Source organism: Pipra filicauda, unplaced genomic scaffold (assembly GCF_003945595.2).
Source record: "Pipra filicauda isolate LSUMZ 115617 unplaced genomic scaffold, ASM394559v2 scaffold66_size7647185_pilon, whole genome shotgun sequence".
In the NCBI taxonomy this organism is placed as follows: domain Eukaryota; kingdom Metazoa; phylum Chordata; class Aves; order Passeriformes; family Pipridae; genus Pipra; species Pipra filicauda.
The window spans coordinates 6,650,301-6,675,592 of record NW_024104831.1 but is presented as its reverse complement, the minus strand read 5'-3'; the positions used below and the strand labels follow the sequence as shown (position 1 = coordinate 6,675,592).

The 25,292-nt window shown below is 38.4% G+C and overlaps 1 protein-coding gene across 6 annotated transcripts in view; it reads left to right on the top strand.

The window, feature by feature from the left end:
• The window catches only part of PPP1R9A (protein phosphatase 1 regulatory subunit 9A), a 137,808-nt gene that overhangs the window by 67,148 nt on the left and 45,368 nt on the right, over positions 1–25,292 (top strand). For all 6 annotated transcript variants that reach the window (XM_027749222.2, XM_027749223.2, XM_027749221.2 and 3 more), the window contains exons 3-5: positions 6,296–6,428; positions 6,925–7,045; positions 12,346–12,450. In XM_027749222.2, the coding sequence (XP_027605023.2) occupies positions 6,296–6,428; positions 6,925–7,045; positions 12,346–12,450 (359 nt within the window). The remainder of the gene's footprint in view (positions 1–6,295; positions 6,429–6,924; positions 7,046–12,345; positions 12,451–25,292) is intronic.

Genomic DNA, 25,292 nt, shown 5'->3' with positions numbered 1-25,292 from the left:
TGGGAACTGAGATGCTGGAAAGCAGTGCCGTGGAAAGGGACCAGTGGGATCCTGGTCAATGGCAAGTTGAATATGAGTCAGCAATGCCCTGGCAGCCAGGAGGGCCAACTGTGTCCTGGGGGGCATCAGACAAAGCATCACCAGCCGGTCAATGGAGGGGATTGTCCTGCTCTGCCCTGCACTGATGCAGCCTCCCATTGAATATTGTGGCAATTTTGGTCACTGCAATATAAGAAAGATATTAAGCTGTTAGAGAGTGTCCAAAGGAGGGCAATGAAGATGGTGAAGGGCTTTGAGGGGAAGCTGTATGAGGAGTGTCTGAGGTCACTTGATCTGTTCAGCCTGCAGAAGACTGAGGGGAGACCTCATTGCAGTTACAACTTCCTCGTGAGGGGAAGAAGAGGGACAGGCACTGATCTCTTCTCTGTGGTGACCAGTGACAGGACCCGTGGGAATGGCCTGAGGTTGTGTCATGGAAGGTTTAGGTTGGATATTAGAAAAAGATTCTTCACCCAGAGGGTGATTGGACACTGGAACAGCTCCCCAGGGAAGTTGTCACAGCACCAAGCCTGACAGAGTTCAAGAAGCATTTGAACAATGCTCTCAGGCACATGGTGTGACTCTTGGGGATGGTCCTGTGCAGGGCTAAGAGTTGGACTCAATGATCCTTGTTGGGATCCTTCCAACTCAGCATATTCTGTGATTCTGTGAACAGTTTGTCTGTGTGTGGCAGCAGTTGCTCCTGTCTCCCTGTCATATATCTGAAGAGGTCTCTCTGGAATGTAGAAGTCTAGGGTCCAGATACTTCCAGAATTTCAGAAACTAGAAACTGCTGTGCCAGAGTTTCAGGACACTTAAAACAGATCTTTCTCCTACAGAGCTTTCTGAGGGAAACTCCAGGCTTGGATTTGATGTTAGATGATCGGTTTCTTTCAATATTGCCACTGTCTAATTCCCATCTGTGTCTCACCCCTGCAATTGCATCTTGGGAAGACTTGTCTCCTTGATGCTTCCTTGCTGAAGCATTAGTGACAGCTAATGCCCACGCAGGCTTTAGGGGAGCACGAAGCCAGGAAAGCTGGAGGAAGCCTCCTCACTGATTCATTTGCTTTGACTGTGACAAAACAACCACATTGCAGAGAAAAGACTCTTTAAAAGAAGCCACCAATTGCAGACATTGCCAGAGCTTCCTCTCCTCACTGAAGCTGTGCTGTAGAAAGACTTCAAAGCAGAACGTAATGGTCAAACTGTGATTTCTTTTCCTCTCATTAGCTTCTTGATCACAGCCAGAGAGGGAATCCTCAGTGCTGTGCCTTCCTCCTGCCCTTGCAGGATGCAGCACAGGAATTCTCACAACTTTTTGTGCTTCAAGTACAACACCATAAGTCAGTGTCATGTCCTTGAATATGACTGATTCTTCCTGAGACACTCTTACAGCTCTTCCTCGGTTATCTCTCCACAAGAGAATTTTTCATCTTTAGTGGAGGAAACCCAGTAGTCCAGTTTGGTATATTCAAAACAGATGATTGTAAAATTGCTCTGAAGAAATTGGCAGCTACCCTGCAAATGTACCTGTTCCTTCTCACAGAGGGGCTGTTGCATGCTGTTCTGGACTTAGAGACTTCTCTAGACTGAGAAAGTATTGAGGGTCTCATCCACAGCTTCAAATGTTTTTCTGAATGTCCGATTTCCAAACTACTTACTTAGCCACTAAGTTTCCTCATTTGGATTCTTGCAAAAGATCACAACAAAACTTGTGCCATTTTTTGCAGCTGCTTTCCTGTGGTGGATGACATCACATCTTTTTTTTTTTTGCTTGTTTTTGCTTTCCGAACACAGGCATGAGGAGCAGGCATTATGACAGCATAGCAATAGCAGGTGAAGGCATGATTTCTTAATTGATATTGCACAGTGATCCCCAGTGTACATTAACTGTGGCCCCTGATGTTGAATGTCATAAATTGAATGTCAGAGAGATTATTTATGTGTGAGTAAGACTTGAGTAACTGAAGGTGTGGTAGAACAGCTGCTGCAACGAGGTACCATCCACCAATATGCAGTTTGTACTTGATTCTTTGTCTTTGCTGACCACTAGTTATTGGAGGGGTAAAAAGCCCAGTCGGCAGCAGCCAAACTTGGGATCAGGTCTTGTTCCTTAGCACAACTTGCAAGGACACTACAGTCATAACCAGCACACACTCAATATGTTTGGGACTTTCTTAAATAGATTTATGGAATCATAGAATGGCCTAGAAGGTACCTTAAGTATCATCTAGTTACAATCCCTCTGCCTTGGGCAGGGACAGTTTTCACTTGACCAGGTTGCTCAGAGCTCCATCCATACTGACCTTGAACACTTTCAGAAATGGGGCATCTACAACCTCTCTGGGCAACCTGTTCCAGTGCCTCACCACCCTCATAGTAAAGATTTTTTTCCTAATAACTAATTTAAACGTACCCTCAGCTGGAAGCCATTCCCTCTTATCCTGTATCATAAATACAGGACATAAAATCTCCATCTTTCTTGTAGGCTCCCTTCAGATACTGAAGGCCACAATTAGGTTACCCCCAAGCCTTTTCTTTTCTAGGCTGAACAATCCCAATTCTCTTAGCCTTACATCAGATAAGACAGTTTTTATGTTGCATAGTTTATAGTATGAAACACTAATAACGTGGTTTATGTAGCACCAAACTGGCTAGCCCATGGGGAGAACAGCCCACGTGATTCTTTATAGTTCCTCCATTCTGACTTTCTTTAAAAAAATAAAAAAAAAAGGCTTGTCACTACTTACTGGTTGCGGGCAGCTAAATTCTGTAAAGATTCTTGGTTGTTAAGAACTATGGGAAAATGCCCCAAACTTTTGAAACTTTGCCTTTTTTCAAAAATAATCGGTTTCCATTTTTCTGATCTTACTCCTAAAAATTAAGTACTGTAACAAAAATGTAGGTTTTTTTCTGAATTAGTCCGCAATATATTTTTATAGTTAGTGACATGTCTTTTCTGGTTTGTGCTCTGTCAACTGCCCTCTGAAAGAGAAACAAGTGGTCACGTATGTATGTGTACATATGATTTCCCTGGGGTTGCCACCCAGGGTGCCTAACAATAATACCTGCTTCTTTGATAATACAGTTTATTATTATTTTGGTGCTGTCTCATTTACTGATGACCCCTTTTCCTTTCACTTTAGAGAACACAGAAGTATGTTCTGTTGGCAGCAGTTCTTCAAGGTTTGTTTTGACATCTCATCAGTGCTGGCTTTTTGTTTCAGCTGTTGCTGGATTACAAGTGCTGTTGTAAATCCTAGTAAATGCACAGGTGAACTCTATGGAAACTTATTTTTTTCTAAATACCTGAGGTGGTAAAATCAGAGATTAAGATAGTATATTGGATTTTCCTGAAAAAGAGCATTCTTTAAGTAATGACTAAGTAGATTTATTGTACCGGGTACTTGGCCAGAGTGACAGCAAACCCAAATCTGTGAAATCACAGGGAATGGGAGAATTCCCATGAGTCTGAAATCCCACGCACACTCTGGGAAACACAGTGGCAACAGATGTGGGGAAAGTGAAATAGTTCTACTTGAATCAAGTTAACCATACCTTGAGGAAAAAGTTATAAATGTTTATCTTATTTTTAGCAAAGTAAAACTTGAGTGACAGTTCTCATGACTGTACTGAGCAAGCAGTTTGTTACTGTGGTGGATAGATTGTTTCACAAAGAAAGAAAGTTTCCAAGCACAAATTTTTTTTTCTTCCATTTAACACCCAGGGATTCATTTAATAGAATCAGGCAACCATTAAATTTGATTGTACAAAATGAGATAAATTACATACAAGAATATCCTCCTTCTTCCCCTAATTCAGGGAAGTCAACAGCATTGTTCAAGGTAGTGGGCAAAAATATGTGACCAATGTACAAAAGACTGAGTTAATGCCAGATAGGAAATATAGACCTTAATGCAGTCAATGATCCTACAGTCTCAGACTGAATGCTTAGGTAAGATACTAGATAAGAACGGCATGATGTATTTGGAGACATAATGATAGCTGTATTCACCACCAGCAGTATCTTCAGTTCCCTTTTAGTGTGATTATCCAAATATTCCAAAACAGTGAGCAGAATCCAAGAAGCCATCTCTTCTGTCTAATCTGATTCAAGAAAGATCGTCCCAAACCAGAATTTTATACGATTTTATGTTTAGAAAGAAAATTATCTGGAAGCATATCCAGTCATTTTGCAACAAATCTGAAACTGCTGCCATGATATACTAATGCCAGTCATTGAACACAAGGAAAAGAATGGGATCAGTTAACATAATAAAAAGAAATCCAGAAATAAATATACTCATTTTGTGCTATAGTTTTTCCCTATACCTCACTCTCAGCTATTCTTTGTCTTCAGCAAACAGTATCTCCATTTTCCTTGATGTGATTCATCTCTGTTCACATTTGAGGCACAGGTCTCTCTCATCATGTTGATGAGATAATTCAAGCTAAACTAACAGCTGTTGTTTTTAACCTGTATTTGCTTGCATAATTGTTGCATTTCAGACCTAAAGGTTTGTGGTTGAACCTTAGCTCAGTAGTATTTTAGTTGCATCTAGCAATACTGACTCATCCTCGTTTGGTTGATGTCAGCATGAATGAGGTTGGGTTTCAACATGGACATTGTACTTCTCCTTATACTTGTTTCTGCATCAGTGTCTTTTCTCCAATCATACAAGTACTAAAGCAGCATCAAAAATTCAGCAGCATTGGACAGCATTCAGTATGTGATTAATCTTAATTAGCTTTGGTGTATATTTATGAAGACTTCCTAGGAACATAGTTTAAAAAGCCTTTTTCTTGGATCAGAATCACTAAAAATCAGTGTGAGATAAATTTGTAGATTCTTGTAAAATGTTTATCATCTCAGTCTTCTTGGCAGAGGAAATTGATTGTTTCACATTGATGTAAAATACAAGAGTTAAAATTCCCATCGAGCAACTAACATCTTTTCTGTTTTGTCCACTACTTTATATAAAGCTGGGAGGTTTTTTTTCAGTAGCTTTGTGGTAGCCATAACACAGTTAATATATTTAAAATAGAACTTAATGGTATTTTTTATTGCAACTTTAATACACTTGCTATTTAAATGAAATTAATGTTCGCTAACAGCTTTTTGGGCAGGTGAAACCTCAGATGGAAATGAGCCCAGCTCCTGGCATTGCACTGTCCACCAAGCTGCCGTGCTTGCTCCAGGGGCAGTAGCTTTGGAGCCTCCACGAAAGGTGCTGAGAGAATAGGCTTCTGTAGACCTGAATATATGTGTAGCTATGTAGCACGGTGCAGTGTTTTATGTTGTAAGAGGAGCAGAGATAAAGGAAAACATGGCTACCAATTGTATCTTCTGTAATGTGTCTGTAAAAGAGGAAGGGGAGATATGGGAAATAGTTTTCCTTTATTTGAAGTAATGAATGTGATATATCCCTGGGACTAAAGCTCAGTAGAATTATTACCCCTAATAATGCATATTCTTTCCTTACTGCCAAATGTGGACAGTTAAGTGAATTGGGCTGGCAAATTCTGAATTCTAAAATATGCAAATATACTTTTCCTGACTAAAGTTCCTGAAGGTCTGACTCGTCACTGATTGAAGGCCATGTGAAAGTATGATAGAAAGTAGCATAAATAATATAATCAGGTTAATGCTGTCACTGTTAAATTACTGCTTTAGAGCTGAAATAAACCTGTAAACCTGGTTACTTAAAAAATACCCATGGCTGTGTATATTACTATCCTAAAAAAGTGAATACATAATATGGATCATAATCTCTGATGATATCCATAGGCATCGTAAATGTAGATGAATAATCTTCTGGTCTGGCTTTGTTAGGTGAATGCAAACTGGAACTTCATTAGGAGTAAAGACTAAAATATAGACACTATAAAGATTATAATTTCAATGTATTTGACTCTTATGTCTGTGAATGTTTACTAATAGTGCATTCTTAATGAGTTAAGTATTTTAAATATTGACATGCATAGACCAACGCAGTCATTAAAGATCACCTTTTCATTTATAATCAAAACCAATAAAAACTTATACTCAGTTGACTTTTGCAACCATACTTGTGCTTTCTCGAATGAAAGAGCACAAATTTAGAAACTTGAAGTTTGAATGAACAGGAGAAATTTGTCTTTTAAAAGCCTTTTCAAAATCTGCAACATCACAGGACAAAAGCAGTAGCTAATTTCATAAGTTGGAGGTTTTTTTAGAGTAGGTAGCTGAGTGATTTTTGGTCTATTTCTTCAGGTTTTCAATACATACTCTAATGAAGATTATGACAGGAGAAATGATGAAGTTGACCCAGTTGCTGCGTCTGCTGAATATGAACTCGAGAAGCGTGTGGAAAAGCTGGAGCTCTTCCCAGTCGAACTAGAAAAAGGTATGGTGTCTGTGTGCCATTTCCAGTTCCTGTGACACTGACCTACAAGTCCGAGGAAGTCCACACATGTATACAGAGCTTATCTTGAATTTCCATGAATCTGTTGTAGTCACCTTGGCTTTTTGGATTTCAAGAATTATTCAGTAAGGAATTAAAGAAGCAGCTCAAAGAGAAGCAGTTTTTACTTTCCTTAAAAGAATTGTTTTGTAACACTCCATTAACACATGGCTTTTGCACAGTCTTTGATGTGATATGTTCATTCTTCACTGGGGGAGTAAAAATCTTGACTGTTTCTCTAAGCTCCTCATAAGGGTGAAAGTGATATTTTTTGTGTGTAATTAAAACAGTAGTCACATAGATTTTTTTGAAAAGAAGTAAAATAATATTAATGTTATTGACATGGAAAGGCAAGAGGGACCAAAGCATAAATATTTACCTACCAAATAGCTGTACATATCAAATGTAAGAATTTTCTACTTTCTCTGCTTTTTTACAGATGAAGATGGACTTGGTATAAGCATTATTGGAATGGGAGTTGGAGCAGATGCAGGTCTTGAAAAACTGGGAATATTTGTCAAAACAGTAACAGAAGGTGGGACAGCAGAAAGAGATGGCAGGTAAACTAGACTCTGTATTTGGACATTTTCTCAGCAATGGTTACTATAAATGATGATTTTCACAGGAAATAGTTGTTTGCTTAATGTATGTCACGATTACCCAAAGCTGTAGAGTTCAGAGACTCCATTGGTAAGGTCTAAATACCTGATGTGGTTATGAGAAGACACCAAATTGGTACAGGGAGTTTAAACTGTTTAAGGAGAACAGAATTGCCAAAGATGTGTGTTTGTGACTACTGAAATCCCAGATGGTTTAGCATGAGTAAAGCTGGTGATTCCAAACTGTGTATAACTTTTGAAGGTAGTTTAGATTTTAAAGGTGTTGAGCTCCCACCTGTTCTTTTCACTTCAAGCCAGCTTTGGACAAGCAGTACTTAAGATAAAGAGTTTTATTCAACATTTGATTATTTGATCTCTTTCCAGAGAGATCTGGACAGGCTGGGTGGATGGGCTGAGGACAATTGCATGAGGTTCAGTAAGCAAAGTGCCAGATCCTGCACTTGGGTCATAGCAAACCCACGGGGCGCTACAGACTGGGGAGAAGAGTGGCTTAAGAGCTGCTCAGCAGAAAGGGACTTGGAGGTGCTGATTGACAGGTGGCTTGATATGAGCCAGCAGTGTGCCCAGGTGGCTAAGAAGGCCAGTGGCATCTTGGCCTGTATCAGAAATAGTGTGGCCATCAGGAAGTAATTGTCCCTCTGTACTTGGCACTGGTGTGGCTGCACCTCAAATCCTATGTTCAGTTTTGGGCCCCTCACTTCAAGAAAGACATTGAGGTGCTGGAGCATGTCCAGAGAAGGGCAACAAAAAGTGTCTAGAAAGTGAGAGAAGTGGCTGAGGGAACTGGGCTGTTTAGTATGGAGAAGAGGAGACTCGGGGAGGACTGTATCATTCTTTACAACTCCCAGAAGGGAGACTGTAGCAAGGTGGGGGTCAGTCTCTCCTGCCATGTCGCAAGAGAAAGGACAAGAGGAAATGGCCTTGTGTCATGAGAGGTTCAGATTAGGTATTAGAACTTTTTTTTTTCACTGAAAGAGGGGTTAGGCATTGGAATAAGTTGCCCAGGGAGATGGTGGAGTCACTGGAATTGTTTAAGAGGCGTCTGGATGTGGCACCTGGGATTATGGTTTAGGAGTGATTGTGATGATAGGTTGATGGTTGGAATAGATGATCTTGAAGATCTTTTCCAACCTTGATGATTATGTGATTAGGAAAATAATTAGTGTATCTGAATGTTTAAACTGGTACTAAATGCACTCCTTTTAAGTTTACTAACACAGACTGTTAGTATTTCTTATTATGGCTAGTCTTCTGTTCCAGAGTTCAGTTTTCACCTACAGCATTGCAAGTACAATAATCAACTTGAATAGGAAGCTGTACCATAAATCTTGCCCAATAAAGAAATGTAGGTGTTTGTAGTCTTATATGATGCTCATACAAAACCTGCTTGCTTCAAGAATTGCTTATTTGGTGTGTTGAGGTTAAAGGAATTCCTTTAGAGCATGAAATATTCCTATCATATGGGACAAGTTATCTGTGTTTTACACAATACCTGTCACAATAAGGCCAATGTTACTGTCTAATAATTTAATAATGAAAAGTATTTTCAAGTATCTTCCATACAATTTGTCATTTTGTCCCAGTGCATAACCTTTGTAAATTTGCGTGCCAATAAAATATTACTTATCTGATACATAAGCTATTAAAACAACTTATATACATTCTCTTTGTTTACAACCATTAATGATTTGTTATATTAGTTATAAATAATATGAACGTTTTATTTATAAGTCAAAGTAAGAATGAACTCTTAAAAAGGTGATACTGTCTTCTGAAAAATGTATTGCAGTAACACGTTCCTTATTGATGAACAACTCTACCTTTTCAGCCAGGCAAAAAGTCATTCTGCTGTGGAAACCCCACAAAAATTGAATAAGAAGATTCTAAAATGCAGGGGATTGCAAAGTTTAATAACATTGCTCTGAAACTACTGAGGTATATCATCATCTAGATTGGACTTGGAGGTGTCTATACAGATCTTGGCAGTAAGATACCAAGTTGAAGGCCAAGTACTGATTTATAACAGGCTTAAACATAATGAAGGAAAATGAAGAAGCTGACACCTCAAGATGTCATGACTTTATCCATTACTTTAAATTTCAGTGAATGTTTTTCTGAAGGGTGTGCTTGACCTCAGCCAAAAGGCATTAAGCTCACGACTGGCATTCTTTGTGAAATTCTCTGGTTGAAAATCAGTCACTCATTACTGCTCTGTGATGATCTGTAATTTCTTTCCCTCTCATTATTCACATGTTTGAGTGGGCTACAGAAGTTAATGTTCCATCACAAGTCTCTTCTTTCATTTCCCTAGATGGCATCTGAAAGGAGCTTGTCAGCTGAGGAAAAATAAAATCATTCTTTGACCATTCTAATATTTGTGTTGGTTTTCAACTGGCAGAATGTTCAGTCAGCTGAGAAATAGCACTCCGATTTTCTCTTTGAGAGCCTGACTGATCATTCACTTGGGAAAGGGATATGTAATCCTCTCAGTCAGGAGCAGACGGTTCTATAATAAAGTGCATCAACTGTAAAGGGTCCTGTTAACTTCATCTTTGTGAAAAGCCTAGTTAATCATTAACACTGATAGCAAAACAAGGTCTCATAATGAAAATAAAACTATATTTCAACAGTTGCATCAGATATTCTGAATAATCACATAGCACTATTCAACCAGGTTCTTCTGAAGCTACAGTTTAAAACATTACAGTATCTGTAGGATAGCTCCTGTCTTTCATTGAAAGACCCATCAAATTGTGATATACAGTACTTGCCTCCCATGGAAACACAAAATCTGTACAAAAGGGTTTCCCAGTAATTGAGCACCACTGGCTTGATTCGTGTTGCTTCAGACAGACAGGTAGAGTTTATTTGTCATATTAAAAGGCATTGTATACCAATATTTAACAAAGAAGGGTGCTTTAAGATGAACCCAAAGGCAAGCATGTTGATAAGTAATAGGAGAGGTTATTACTGCTGTGTAAAATAGGGAATCAGTCATTAGACTGAATATGAAAAACAAAAACTTATCCTGGATGAATCAATCCATGACTGCTTCTTTCAAATTATTGTGGTGATGAGTCATTCACATTTTAAAGTATTTTCATAACATTGGGAACAGCAGTTTTGAAACATTACATAGTTCTTAACGTGAGCTCTAAAAGTTGTCTCTGAAGAGGTGAAATTTTTCATTTTGTCATGCAGAGCAGTAATTGTGCTGGTAATTTGTTCAACCTTGGTTGGTTCACTTCTGTAGCTGCTACTTCATTCTAATCTGCAGGCAAAGTTTAAAGTCATGAGCATAAGAAAATAATTGTCAGAAGAATTACAAATTTTGCTAATAATGATAAAAGCAGTTACATGTCTATAATTCAGGCTTTGGCAACTTGAGCCTAATTTTTCATTCATGTTTGAAATTAGATTTGAGAGACAGAGGAGGCCTAGAGCTCCTGGCAGAGGGAGCTCTAACAGGAAGGCTGGCCTTTGTATATTGTTTGATATGTATGTGTGTTTATGTATAATTAAAATATATGTATATGTAGAAAGAAAGGGGGTTTGGAGAACAGTGGCCGTAAAAATAAGAGTTGGAAATTAATTTAGGAGCTATATAAACAAGAAAGGAGAAACAAAATATGCCTGAAGGACAAATGGAACTAGACTGAATCAAGATAGAGCCACTTACAAAGTTTTAGGCAACAGTTCTCTAACATAATGTTTCATCACCTGAAATACTGTAACTGTGGCTCTGTCTGAACTCTGCTAATCCACTGCACAGTGATGTACAGTGTTGTATATAAACTGTCATCTAAAAGGAATCTGTTCTTCCACCATTTTCAGCCAAGAGAGTGACAGTTTCCCTCTCAGTCAGCACCAACTTCTTAAAAGTTCTTTTCTAGGAACTCCTGCAGCCGTCTGACTGCACCTCATGTTCACTGAAGTAAAAACAAAAATCAAAATTCAATAAATATTAATGTGATAGGTGTATTTCTTAAATGCTTCGGTGAAAATTGAAATAAAATTCTGAGAATAAAATACCTAATATGATTTTCAAAATAGTTTATAGGCTGTCTTCTTCAAGGGAGATCCTGCCCAGAAGACAGTGATAATCTGTGGTGTGAGGCTACCAAAGAATAAATATTGTACTTCTTACTCATCAGTGGAATCCAAAGAACAGAAAATACTGCTTGAACACATGTAAAACTGCAAAGCATTGCATCAGACTTGAAAGAGAAACTGGTGCTCCAAGTCAAAATGCTTCAACCCTGTGTTGAAGCCTCTGTTGTTCTTTGAAAAGAAGTCTTATCACTAAGATATCCTAAGATATTAAATATATTAATGTAGGTACTTTCATATAATTTAAATAGGATTTTTTCATAGCTGTTTCTTGGTTCCTTTGTAAACTGTGTGGTTTGGATCAATAGAATCCCTGTAAGTACTGGAAAATTGCTCCCTTTGACTAGTTCTATATGTGTTTGTTTTTTAAGTTTTGACACTATTGGAGATCATGCATTTGTGGAGGATAGTGCAGCAGCCATCTTCCAAGGATTTGTAATCCAGATGACTCCAGTGCCTGTTCTAGGGATTTTGTAGCAGTGCTTGCTTTAGATAAAAGTGGCATGGTTTTCCTTCTGTCTAACTTTTTCTGCATCAAACAGTATATCAGCTATAAATAGGTGTTTGGTTTCAGAAAGAAAGGCCTCATTAAAACAGTCCAAAGTCTTGTTAATGTGTGCAGCAAGATCACATCTACACTGGAAATTCATTTTTTTGGAGCAAGTTAGATGAAATATCTTAAGAGAGTATGTCACAATTAAGTCTAATACATAAGCCCTTTTCTTCACAGATGAGCAGGTTTAGTTAAATATCACATTTTTTTCCATTATCATGAAATACCAGAGCTATATCTTACGCTGTTTTTCAAGATTGGCTTAGGAAAAAATTATATAAGAGCTGTTGAAGTATCTCAATCATATGACAAATTCCATATTGCCGTATTGCATTGCCGTATTTCTATACAAGGAAAGGGACTGGATAATTGATGCTATTAATTGTAGTAACTTAGAAGTTGGATTTGCGAGATGTCTGCATGCAAGGAATGATGCATTTTTCGTATTTACCTCAGTCATTTTATGACTGAGCTTTTGTTTAAAGTCTAGCTAGAAAGATCTCTCTGTGCTAACTTTTGCTGAAGATTCCCAAGAATTCACACATTTGTTTATGTATTTGTGTTTTTTCCCTGAAAGGATCCAAGTGAATGACCAAATTGTGGAAGTTGATGGCATCAGTCTGGTTGGTGTTACTCAAAATTTTGCTGCAACTGTTCTTAGAAACACCAAAGAGAAAGTCAGGTGAGTATTTTAGTAGGAAAAAAAAATTGTAATTTAATACTTAAGATTACCTGGCTTCCTTCACAGGACTTTCAGTATTCCCTGGTGGAATCAGAGTTTTTCGACTTCTTCATGTCTTCTTTCCTTTGATCCCAAGAGAGGGAAAAGATACAGTATTACAGTTTTGTTTTGGTTTAGATTTTGAAAATATGACCACTGAGACAAACTGAACTTGCAGATAGATGACCATGGTCTCAACTACTGGTCTAGATCTCCATGGGTTCACACTGTTTGTATTAATTGGAATGACGAAGGTCATAGGTGTTGATCAGATGGAAACTGTGCTGCCACTGATCACCTCCCTGCTCTTCCCGTGGGGAGACTGGCCACGTTAGTGCCCCAGGGTTGGAGGAGTTAGGTGGTGAGCCCTCTGGTGCTTGCAGATACCACCTCAGCACAGAGAAGAGGAGAACACTGAATGCAGTAGTGTTAACAGCTACCAAATTGAGGAAGGCAATGTCCCAATATTAATTCATTGAGCTACCTAGCTCCTGGCACCATCTCTGGGTTTCTCTCTGCTCCTATACTGTCCCTGTAAAAATCCATAAGATAATGAATAGGCTAGAAAATGTAACATACACTGCAAGTAAAAGTCTGAACTAATGTAAATGCAAAGTTGTAAAATGTCTGTAAATTAATAAGAACGTTGTTTGCCTAGAAATGAACTGGTTTGCCACTTAAAACCCCGTGCAGACACAAAGCTTTTCTGTTTAACAGCTTGTTAATTTCAGTAAAGATTTAACTCTACAAAATAAACCCCAAAATATCTTTGGCATCCTTTAAAGCAACAGCCATTCTGTAGTCACCCTTTGGTTCTCTTTCAAAATCTTCTTTAGGGAATAGAACTGAATTCTTTAATTAATGAGATCAGAGCTGAGTTCTTTTGAACCATGACTAAACTATGTGTGGTAATATATGCAGACCCCCTCAGATTGTGGTGCTATATGTTGGCGTGCACATTTCCACTATAATTCCATGGCTGTTCCTGTACAACATTAAGAAAACAATGCTGGGATGTGGATTCTGCAAAGAATCTTGGGGGTGGTTGATCAAGGTTTTATTTGAAAGAGGTTATTTAGGAAAAAAAAAAATTAGAAATTGTAGTGTAATTACAGGTGAATACATTTTTGTGTGACATCTACAGTTTAAGCTACATCAGTACTATTTCTGCAAAGACTCACACATGCTATAAGTGTTCCAACTGAGCTAACTATAAAAATGAGTATATACTTTATTAGGTTTTCTGCAGAATTGGGACCTTGAAATATAAAATCCTTATGACAGAGAATAATGTGTTCCTGTGTTTCAGTACACAAAGCAAATGTTATGTATATTTTGTGTTTGATGTTTTAGCTCAAAAGAAAAAAAGAAAGCACTTACATAAAACATATGTATTAGATACATTTATAATCAGCTTAGTTCGTGTAATAATTATTGCATAAGTTACAGAATAGAGTACTTGTTTCCGTGGAAAAATAATAGAAGGAAGAAACATAAAACGATTTTCACACAGAACTCCCAGAGTCTTCTCCCAGGAAGTAAATTACAGTGAGACTGGTTGCAATCTAGACTCTTGTTCAAAATAGGGGGCTGTAAAAAGTATTACTTCACTGCTGTTGAGCTTACATTGTCAAGTGTACTATATATCCTGTGCACTAGGATCATTGGCTTCTGACAGGTCTCATTTATCAAAGAGATATGTGTGTTTCTACATTTTTCCTTGCAAGTAAGCTTAAGATATTGAGCTTCCATGGAAAAAAATGACCCAGTGCATTAGTGTCACAATTAGACAAAAAGCCTTCATAAAATATTATTCATTTAACAATACAATTTTAAATACAATCTGATTTGTAATATAAAATAATATTAAATTATGAATAAATAAACCAGATACAAAATAATCTATATGTACACTAGACTACTGTGCTTAGCAGCATCTTACTAATATATATGTCTCTAACTAGAGAAAAAATGGGGAGAATGTGGCGCAGCTCCCCCTATTTTTTGTTTCATTTAAAAATTCATGGGGGAAAAAAAACCCTCTTAAACACCACTTTTCTGCTTTATGCAGGCCAGGCAAGAAATGCATGATTTCTTCCCTGGTTTGTGGTAGGCTAGGAGCAAGACTTTACAAGATGGCCAGGCATTGTGTGGCACAGGATCCTGGCTTCTGGTCTGGTCCTGGATGGTTTTGCTGTCTGATACTCTGCATTGGTTTTAGCTACTCAAAACTAAAAATGGTTCCAGAAAGCTGTTTTTTTTAGATTTCAAGATGCTTGGATTTTTGGCTTCAATGTAGGTTTGAATATTTGCTTGTAAAGAGAGAGCTAATATTGATGAATTTAGATATGAAAGAAAATGAGGTATTTTTACCTCCCTTACTGTTTTTGTTTTGATGTGTGACAAAAGAGCCTTGCCTGCTGCTCATTCTGTGGAGAGAACAATTGGTTTCTGACAGATCCTCTTTCCCACTTACAGCTGTATCAGAGCTAGGATTGAGAAGTTCCTCATCTCCACCTTCTTTGGCAGACAGTGCCCACCTCTGCACCTGAATTGCTCCAGAACACTAGGGGCAATTTAAGGGGGTCTTCTTGGGGCAAAATCCCACTCTTGCCCCCAGCTGTCAGCTGTCACCTCCCTGTTGGCAGTGCAGGGAGGGAGGTGCTACTGACCTTTGTGTGCACCATTCCCATGGCAGCTGCCATTAATGATCTGCGTCGCTGTGGGAGGCTGGAGCAGTGGAAAAGGTTGCTGCTTTATAAATACCTTCTGCCGTTCCTGCAAGAAGGGGTGTCCCTGCTGAACTACAAGTGTGTAGGCAGTGTATAATCTCACACCCCACCTAATTCAAGGCAAGGCAGCTTCATGAATCCTTCTTTCACAGGGGAAACCACATTCATACTTAGTCACATATCTGCTCTTTAATAGTGTCAGTTTGATGGATTTTATAGAACTGCTTTAGTAAGCATAGTTATCTTTGTGATCATAGCATGCAAAATCTGTACCTTCTGCCTGGTGTCCTGCGCACACAGAGATATGTGTGCATTTCACTGGCATTACTTTACATTTATAACCCGCAGCATTACGCATATGCAATCGTTTTGTCCTTAATCTAGTCAAAGTGCCTGCTGGTTTTCGTAGCAGGGTTTATTATGTGAGATCAGTTGTAAAGAAAGGACATAGATGAATAGAATGACATTAAAGCCACTTCTTAATTCTTTGCAATAAATGCAGTCAATACCTCTTCAGAGAGCTTGCGTAATACCAATACTTAGTGATTTATTTTTCCCCTTTGAGCCTTCTGAACATTTTGACTGATACTGAGTGGAAATCGTTGACCTAGAATAGATTTTTACAGTTCTTCTACCAGAAGAAAAATCTATCCAGACTGTCTGTAGCTGACACAGTAAAGAATTTGTGAGAATGAAGACATGGCTTTTACCTTTTGAACTGGTTTAGGTGAGGCTGAGAGGAAAGAAGAGAAAATAAGCATCTGTGATTATTTTATCTACTGTTTGCGGTATTGGACCATCCAACAGAGTTGTCATACCATAATGGGAGATCATTGACTCAGCCAATTTGGCTTCTCCAGTGATAATAAATTAAATTATTCTTTCTTATAATGTTTTATAGAAAGATAATCAGTACCCACCAGATGTACTCTGGTAGCCTATGAGGCAAAGGAAAGAGAGGGAATTCTTTCATAATCCCAGCTGGCAATCAGCTTCTGTTTTTCGGGATGAGAATTAATGTCCTCGTGACTCTAATCTGGCAAATACAGCTATGAATGCTGTTTCAATTGATGTAAATATCAAGTCTTCTTCATAATTTTGCTTAACTATTTAGTTTACTAATATCTCATATTAGTGGATTTCAGAGTTTGACTACATACAGGAGGGATTTTCCTTTGAAATGTGTGTAGTTTTCAATATCGTTGAGTGTTGACCCTGCTCTAAGATTAATGGATCAGTCAGAGGGCAGTGCCACACTAATACCACTAATTGTTCTGTGCTTCTTTTGACCCCATTTAGGATGTAATCCATGAGCTTGAGGTTTGTGAGTGGTGCCTGCAATCATAAAAGATAGGATAAGGAGACAGCTTGACAGTGGGAATCCTATCCTGTCATGGAGCTTCTCCTTTGTTATTTTGTTTGAATACCATGGACTGTAGTATTGAGTATCAAACCTGAAGTTCTTTGAAGCTGCTTGGGTTATGCTGAACCTTTGTGATCCCACTCTTTCCCCTGTTCATCGTAATGAAAGGGTGCTGGGAGACCCTACTGTCTTCGCCAGAAAAAGCTCACTCAAAGAGCTGTATCCTTCCAGGGAATTTTATTTTTTTTCTTGAACACCCTCACAAGAAAGAAAATCTAGTTCTTGCATAATGAAGACTTTATCCTTTTATCATACTTACCTAGTCTCTGTCTCTTCTAGAACAAATATGGGAGCTTTCAGTGGGGACTGCACTTCTTTGCCTTATTGGATGCAAAGATTTGCGCTCATGCAGCTCTGGGAAAGGGCAGGATCCCAGGAAAGGAGGAATTGGTTCTGGGAAGTCTTACTGCATTGATAAGTAGAAAGAGTCTTGCATGAGAGAGTCATTGGAAAATCCCAGTCCTTCCCATGCTGCTTGTATGCTTTTAGCATTATTACTTTCCTCTAAAAGGTTTCTTTAAAGTTAACCAAATTCAGTGTTTTACTGGAGAGGCAAATTTTAAATTCCGTGTCCTCCTTCCGTATCCCATTGTATGAATGTGACTGAACATTTTCTCTGCTTTCCAAACTGTTGCTAAGCACTGAGCGGATGCTCTCATGGTATTTTCTGAGTCAGTTCTTGATGTTTTAAGGAACCATGCAGAACCTGTGCAAAACCTCTTTGGTGTCTCATGATTTGTACCGCTCTGAAAGTTATTAATCGTATTAATTCTAGCCTACCAATGATTTTACCTGCTTTTGTTTAATTAAATTCTGCTGAAATGCATCAGTCTTCCCATCTTAAATAATTGGTTAGCCAATTTTGCCATGTTTAATTAATCTTCTAGATCATTGAAGAGTATGTTCTAACAATAGCAGTGTAACTATCAGACCCTGTGGCTTTTCACTATTAACTATTCTCTGTTCTAATAAAGAATCATCTATTACCATTTTTTTGTTTTTTCTTATCTGGACAGTTTTAATTCAAAGCAGGGTTCTGTCTCAACTTTCAATCCTGGTTCACAGCCTAATTTCTTTATCTCCTACTGAACTGCAAATGCAATCTTTCAGACAAGTTTTTACTTTTCTTTTATTTAGCTCTTACACAATGAGCAGTTAAAGGGTGAAAAGTGAAAATAATCACTTGTTCATTAACATCAACTTGAAATTCATTTATTCCTTCTTCAGCTAATTCTTCATCCCATCTTGAGCTGATTTTTTTCTGAAAAATACACTGTTTCAGAAAATAGTATTTGTATACCTGCTGTTAGTTTTGTTTGCCATCACAGCATCTGAAAAGGTAATTTATACAGTCGTGTCTTTGCAAGCACTAAGACAGTATACAGGACAGATGAAGTCTACCTCAGGATCTAACCAGCAGCAGTATACCCTGGTGGGAATGCTGTTTGTTGACAGTAGCACTGAACAGCATGGCTTTATTTTTGTAACTCCTTTGCCTAGATAATAGTCTTCTCTTCTTCCAGTGGGCATGCCTGTGCAGATTTTCTTCTACTCCTTCTAGCTTTGCCTGCCTGTGCTCTTACACTATGAAACAGCTGGGTCCTTTAAACATTTGCAGGCATTCTCCATAATGCAGATCCACATTGTGATAGAGGCAGGACTTCTAATTCCTGGGTAATGAGACAGGACCCAAAAAGCAAAGGATACCACACTCCATATCTGATTCAGAGAGCTGGATTGTGTAATCTGTTTTCTGGCTGGGGGTTGTGGTTTTGTTCTTTTCTTCCTTGTCTGTTTCTTTTTCCTTGAATCCAAGTGCAAGAGCAAAGAAGAGAAAAAGAAAAGGAAAGAAAAGCCCTTTGCCTCTGCAATGCTGATTGCTGAGCTGGGACTTCGTGCTGAGCTGCTTAAGAAGCCACGTGTGCTTGGTGCACTTTCTGCTTCTTTGATAAACCCAAATCGTGGATCCTACAAAAACTAAATATGTGGTGCTGTGTGCCGAAATAGTGTAAATTTCTCCTGTTTATTCCACTATGGTTATACTAAATATTCCATAATATAAGCTGTTTTCTTTTTGGTCTCTGCAAAGAACTCCTACAAGCGCTGGTAATGACTGTAAGACTACCAGGAGTAGCATGTTGAACATGAAAAACTACCCATAAGTACTCTGACCCCTTAGCACAGGCGAGGTAAGGCTGCATTCATCACTGCTTAGCTGGTTTATATGCCTTGGCTGTGCTTGTTGTAGTAGGCAGTCTGTGCCTTGAACTGTTCTTCACACTAAGGCCAGCTGGCACCGGAGTGGTCAGTGCTCTTACCCTTAAAGTTTTGTACCTTTCTGGGCAGGGAGGCTGTATATAAATTGCTCACTGGAAACCCAATCCAAGCTAACTCGTAGTCTTTGCTGACTCCTGGGCTTTGTCTGAGTATTCTTCAGTAGAATATTAATTAACATGGGCCAAACTGTTTCAGAGACTCAGTGATTTAATATGATTTTAATATGATAATCAATTACTAGTACTTGGAATCATTCCCTGGCACTGTTTAATTTACTGGCATAAACATAGCCCCTATGTCCTGAGATCTTGCTAATTTTAATTTTATGGTAAGTTATTTCTTGAAATATTTGCACATTTGGATGGGAAATTATATTTTTGAGTTTGAAATATATATAGAAATCTTTATTTAAAGATTTTGTCTGAATTATAAGCTATCGTGCTAGGTATTGCAGTATTGTTTTTACAGTTAAGTGTAACATGAATGAATAAGACTCAGTGGGGCTGGATTTCATTAGGAGCAGCTTTTTTTTTTTTTGTTTTCCTGGGAAAAGGAACAACTTGACAGGTTTTGCATCACTTTGTCCTCAAATTGGTTGGATCTAAACATGAACTTCTATCCTTGCAACTGAAATATTATCATATGTTTATTTAGCTAATTCTTTTACTCTTTCATCCAAGTTACTATGTTGTAGAAGCTCCCACACAGTTTTGATACACCTTGATTAATGGGATACAACAATGTGACAGCTGGGCAGAAATATCCACTGTTCATTGTTGCAGGATAACTCACCAAACTACAGGGATGGTGCTGTAGGAGCATTTATTTGGACTGTGCTGTGGGGACGGTGCAGCTTGCCTAGAATCTGGATCACATAATCGTCCAGATTAAGGATGTGGCCTGAACCCAGCATCTTACATCTGACCCATCTGACCCATTTTCTTCCTGGATTTCTTCCCTATTGATGTCAGCAAGGGTGAGGGAAGACAGATCTTACCTCAGAAAGCAATCAGGTTTTAGAAACATTCCCAGGTAGTACTTGTACCTTCTGAACAGAGCTGACTGCATTCAGGTATGTTAAAGTATAGATTTACAAATGTGTTTCTTTGAGCTGGCCATTCCCATAAGGATTGTGTGGTGCTGTAGCAAATGCTGATTAAATGATCATCCTGTATTCAAGGAAACCTTTTAAGCAAACACTGTGTTGGGATACAGCCAGGCTGTCTGGGAGAGATGGAATTGATTCTTAACCTCCACTCTCAGAGGAACAGAGCAATGTAAGGACCAGAACCTGGAGAGGTGCCAAAATATTGAATGCCTTGGCTAATTTTTAAGTACTCTTGAGTAAAGCTAATGTGTCAGTGAGGCCCTATATTAGAATTGATTTCTGTGGGAATAATTAATCTAAGTGCATTATTATTAGTATGTGGGTTTTTTACATGACTTTCTAATCGTCTGACTCAATATCCATTTAGTGTTGATACCAGAATAGCTTATCAGAGGCTTGTATCCAATATGCTCTGGGGACACTGCTGAGGCTTTTCTGGCATGTGAGCTATTACTTTGCTGCTCACCCACCAGCACCACTGATACCATTGCTGGCCTAGAAGGCCAACCACATCCTGGTTGGCATCAAGGGAGGAATGGCCATCAGGTTGAGGGAGGTTGTTCTGACCCTCTACTCTGCCTTTGTGAGACCCCACCTGGAATACTGCATCCAGCTCAGGGGTCCCCAGCACAAGGAAGACACGGACCTGTTGGAGCAAGTCCAAGGAGGGCCACAAAGATGATCAGAGGGATTGAGCACCTCTCCTGTGAAGACAGTTTGAGAGTGCTGGCGTTGTTCAGCCTGGAAAAGAGAACATTCCGGCGAGACCTTATAGTAGCCTTCCAGTACTGAAAATAAAAAATAGGGAGAGTGACTTTTTGCACAGACAGATGTAAAGGACAAGGGGGAACAATTTGAAACCAAAAGAGGAGAGACTTAGATTAGATGTTAGGAATAAGTTCTTCACTCAGAGGGTAGTGAGGCACTGGAACAGGTTTCTCAGAGAAGTCGGGGATGACCTGTCCCTGAAGTGTTCAAGGCCAGGTTGGATGGGGCTCCAATCTAGTAAAAGGTGTCTCTGCTCATAGTGTGGTCCTTTCCAACCCCAAGCTGGTAAGTTGGAGTCACGCTGTCTGTCTTTAAATTCAAGGTAGCTTACTTTATCCTGGGTCTGTGGACAAGGATGGAGGCTGCAGAACTTCTGCACGACAGTTCAGCTTACTGGCAACTCTGTCTCTAGGGTCCTTGAAGGCTCTTCCCCAGAGTTTGCTTATCTGTGCTGGCTTTACATAGCCAGCATCCAGCACTGGACAGGTTGCCCTCTCAGATGTTTCCTGTGTATGATAGCTTCATCAGTCATTGCTCCTTTCATTGGCTGATGGTTGTCACTTTGTTGTGTTACTTTGGGTGCTGATCTCCAAGCAGAGTTGTTCACGTTTGTTAGTTTTGGGTCACTACCTTCACTCACCTTTTTTATTTCCTTCTGCCGGTCACCCTCAGTTCCTCTTGGTTCCAGCTAGTAGCTTTAAAGATTGCTGTGCACATGCTTGTCTCTGGTGCAAGGGAGAGCTGGGTGGAGTAGGCACCATTAGCAAGGTTGCAGGTGAGGCTAGAGGGGCTAACAGGTGGGACTGCTGTTCACAGGATCTTCAACAGCCTGGAGGAATGAGCTGACAGAAACATCACAATGGAAGGGCAGATGTGAGTCCTGTATCTGAGGTAGCATATCCCTATGTGACACTGTGAGCTAGAGAGCAGCTGTGCAGGCAACACCCTGAGAAGAGGTGGAAAGAACCATCTTCAGTCTAAAGAAAAGAAAGAGATGCCAGGCATCTTACTGCTGTCTCAACTACCTTCCAGGAGGTAGAAGGGGTAAACCCAGGTTCTTTGTACTCTCAGTACAGGGACAGGATAACAGGCAATGAACAGAAGTTACAGCAAGGGTGATTCTGCTCAAGGCCATGACAAAGTTGGCCTTGCTTTGAAGTCAGGGGCTTAGGGTAGACCAGAGTTTCCTTCCAACCTAAATTATTCAATGATAGGAAGAGTCTTTATGAGTTTTAGATCATTTTATCTGAAAAATTGTAGTGGAAGCTCACAGGCTGTGAATTCCTTATGTGTAGTCAGTGACTTCTGCAGTTGACTGCTGTTTAAGAGGGGTTGATCTTGTTCATGAAACCCAGAAAAATTGCAGCTTGTGCTGCTGTGACTAAATAAAACTGCCTTCTTAACACAGTTCACACTCCTTTTAGCACTTTGGATTAATTATATGGCTGTTATCGTAATGGAAGCAGCCAGAGTAGGTAATTGAAGACACCTTGAAATAAATGAGATAAATGGTAGCAGAAGCAGCATCAGAGAAAAACCATTTTTAAAACCATTTTTAAAATCATAGAATCATAGAATGGTTTGTATTGGAAGGGACATTAAAGATCATCTAGTTCCAACTCCCCTGCCATGGACAGGGACACCCTCCACTTGAGCAGGTTGCTCAAAGCCCCATCCAACCTGGCTTTGAACACTTCCAGGCATCCAACTGTTAAACTCCCCCAAATACAATGAATTTTACTGTATATTTTTATTGACCACGCTGTATTTTTGAAAGGCAAACCCCCTATTCTTTATTTCTTAGAATGAGTTTGCTGTATTCTTACATGATTTTTGTTGAATTTAAGGGAACCATGCTAAATTATTTTTAACTAAGCAGTTAATGCCTGAAGTATTTTTAGGACAAATCATTAACCCAGGTCATTAAAAATCTGTGCTGCAGGACTTCAGTTTTCCATCACAGATTTGGTGCCTTCACAATTTTTTTTAGTACCAAAGTTATTTTCAAAGTGGAAATATTTTTGATTTAATCCTTGTAATGATGTTTCTGATTCCTGTAGTTGGTAAAAAACATAATAAGTTATCTACTGTTATTTCAAGAAGCACAGGTCTGCAGATCATCATTTAATAAAAGCTAGAAATATGCAGAAAGCTCTGTATCAGGTGTGCTATAAAATATTTAAATCATGGATTTCAGGAGATGTAGGAGTTGCTGACAGTTTCACTAGAATGCTTTTCATAACCACCACTACTGTAATTAATTTTCAATTTCTCAAGGTACTTCATTCTTTTAGATATTCTTAAATCCAAGATATAGTCAAATATTAATTATATTCCTGTCTCTGTCCCTGTTTATTTTAACCACAAACACAAAGAATATTTCACTAAATTCCATCTAACTCTGAATGTCAAGGTCAGTTCATGCCCTGCTTCTCTCTCCTCTCTCTTTCTTTTTTGCTCACATCAGAAATAATCAGTAAGGATCTGAGATTTAGTACAGTGATGGGAGTATCACAGATTTGCTGGGTTTTATTTTACATTTGCTGGCTTTAATAATTAAGAGGAATGTTATTGTGGTGTGATTTAAAGGCTTTAAAACCCTCATTTATCTCATATCCAGAAACATAACCATTACCGTAAATATATTACTGTTGATAGAATTTATAGTTCTTTCTTATAATACTTTTGGCCCTTGAGACTAATTAATCAAGTCTGAAATGCATGTGCTTAATTTTGGGTGGCAAGAGTAATTTGAAAAATATAATTAGCCCCTTCGTTGAAGTGTGCGTGTTATGGTTCAGTGACTAATTTTCTGGTCAGTGAATCACAACCTTATGTCTCTTTCTCATATTTAAACACTTCAGATTATGATAGTTCTTGTATTTAAAGCCATTTTATGCATAAAGATCTAATTCAGGCTTAGAGTTTTAATAACTGCCTTTGCTTCATGGTTTTCTAAGAGAGTAATATTTATTCATCTGTCTTTAAACTTTATGGCTTATCTTAGTTACAAGTTAATTATATGCATCATGGTATTCTAAAGGTCATGGAATGTAACATGACAATAGGTTTAGTTTGCTTGGTAAAAGCTGTAATTGCTGGCAACATAGTATTTATTCCATTTTACAAATTTACAGTTCTTTATCTAGAACTGACATCAATCATAGATTGAATGCTTCTAAAAATTTATTTTCAGACACTTTGGAAATGTCTCACTCTAAAGCAGTAAATTGTATGAAGATAAAACATTCCTTATGTATTTCTGTTTTGGAAAACATTTGCTTTAAACTTTGTCATTGCTTGGAGGCTTTTATTAATGTATCATCTAACAGCTTCAGGTATCACTGAGGAACTTCATTTTGACATGTGATTCCAGCCTTGAAAATCACATCACTGTGAACTGTAAGTGGCTTTGGCATGAGAAGAAAAATTCAATTAATAAGGTTTTTACATCCTACCCAAATTTGTCTGTATGAAAAAATAATTACATTACAGTCTAATGTGTCAAAACCACTCCTGAATAATCAGGAGTTACCAGACTTGAGATGCATTACATATTGTCTGTTCGAAGTTTTCAGTGTACAAAAATGATTATATGAAGTATTTAGAGTCCCTTTCCAAGGGAGGGGTATTATTAGGCAGAGGGCCGGAGGGAATACAATATTTGCATCACTTTGCGTGGTTCCCTAATTTGCCACATTGGTGATTTCCCTTGTGTATACAAACAGGGTGCTCTCTCTACTATGTGTAAGTAATATACTCATGCAAAATGTTGCTTAAAATGTTTGTTTAAAATAGAAGTTATTTTTTTCCCTTTTTACTTTTAATCTGTTTTTACATTAGAGGAGACAAACACATAGCAAATATGGGTTAAATAATTTTTACCTTATGTAGTAATACCTAAAGTTCATTGTTCTTCCCAGTTGAGTCTGAATACATGACTGGTTTAATCTTTGTAATACTTGGCTCTAAAATTAAAAATCAGAGGAAACAGGATCTGTCTATGAGTCAGTATGCAGAACAGATGAAGTGTAAGGGCCATGAAGAAACATTCTTTTTCTTTCAGCCCAACATCTTAATCATTACTGAGAACTAACGTCATATTTTGTAATAGTGGGATATGAGTGCCAAGCTGTGATCTGTTTTGATAAGGATTAAAATGCTGATGTTATTGTCTTGATTTTGTTCCAGTTTCTGCTGTATTTTCTATTAATGTTTTTAAGCTAACGCACTTTCTTGACAATTATTTTCAGAGCACCTTGTGTCATTATTTCAAAGGTAGTCACTCATTCTCACCTTTCTTATCCTTTTGGAAGAAAGTACTGACTCGGATGTTTTGATGATGTTGAAATAATCTCCAAATTGTAGTCCTTTCTGTATGCCTGACTTCATAGAGTCTGAAAAATTGTTTGGCTTAGGAAATGGACCCAGGGTCATCCATTCATGAGAAGTTGGATGACAAATCCTAAGGGCTTTTAACAGTGATAGGCAGTAC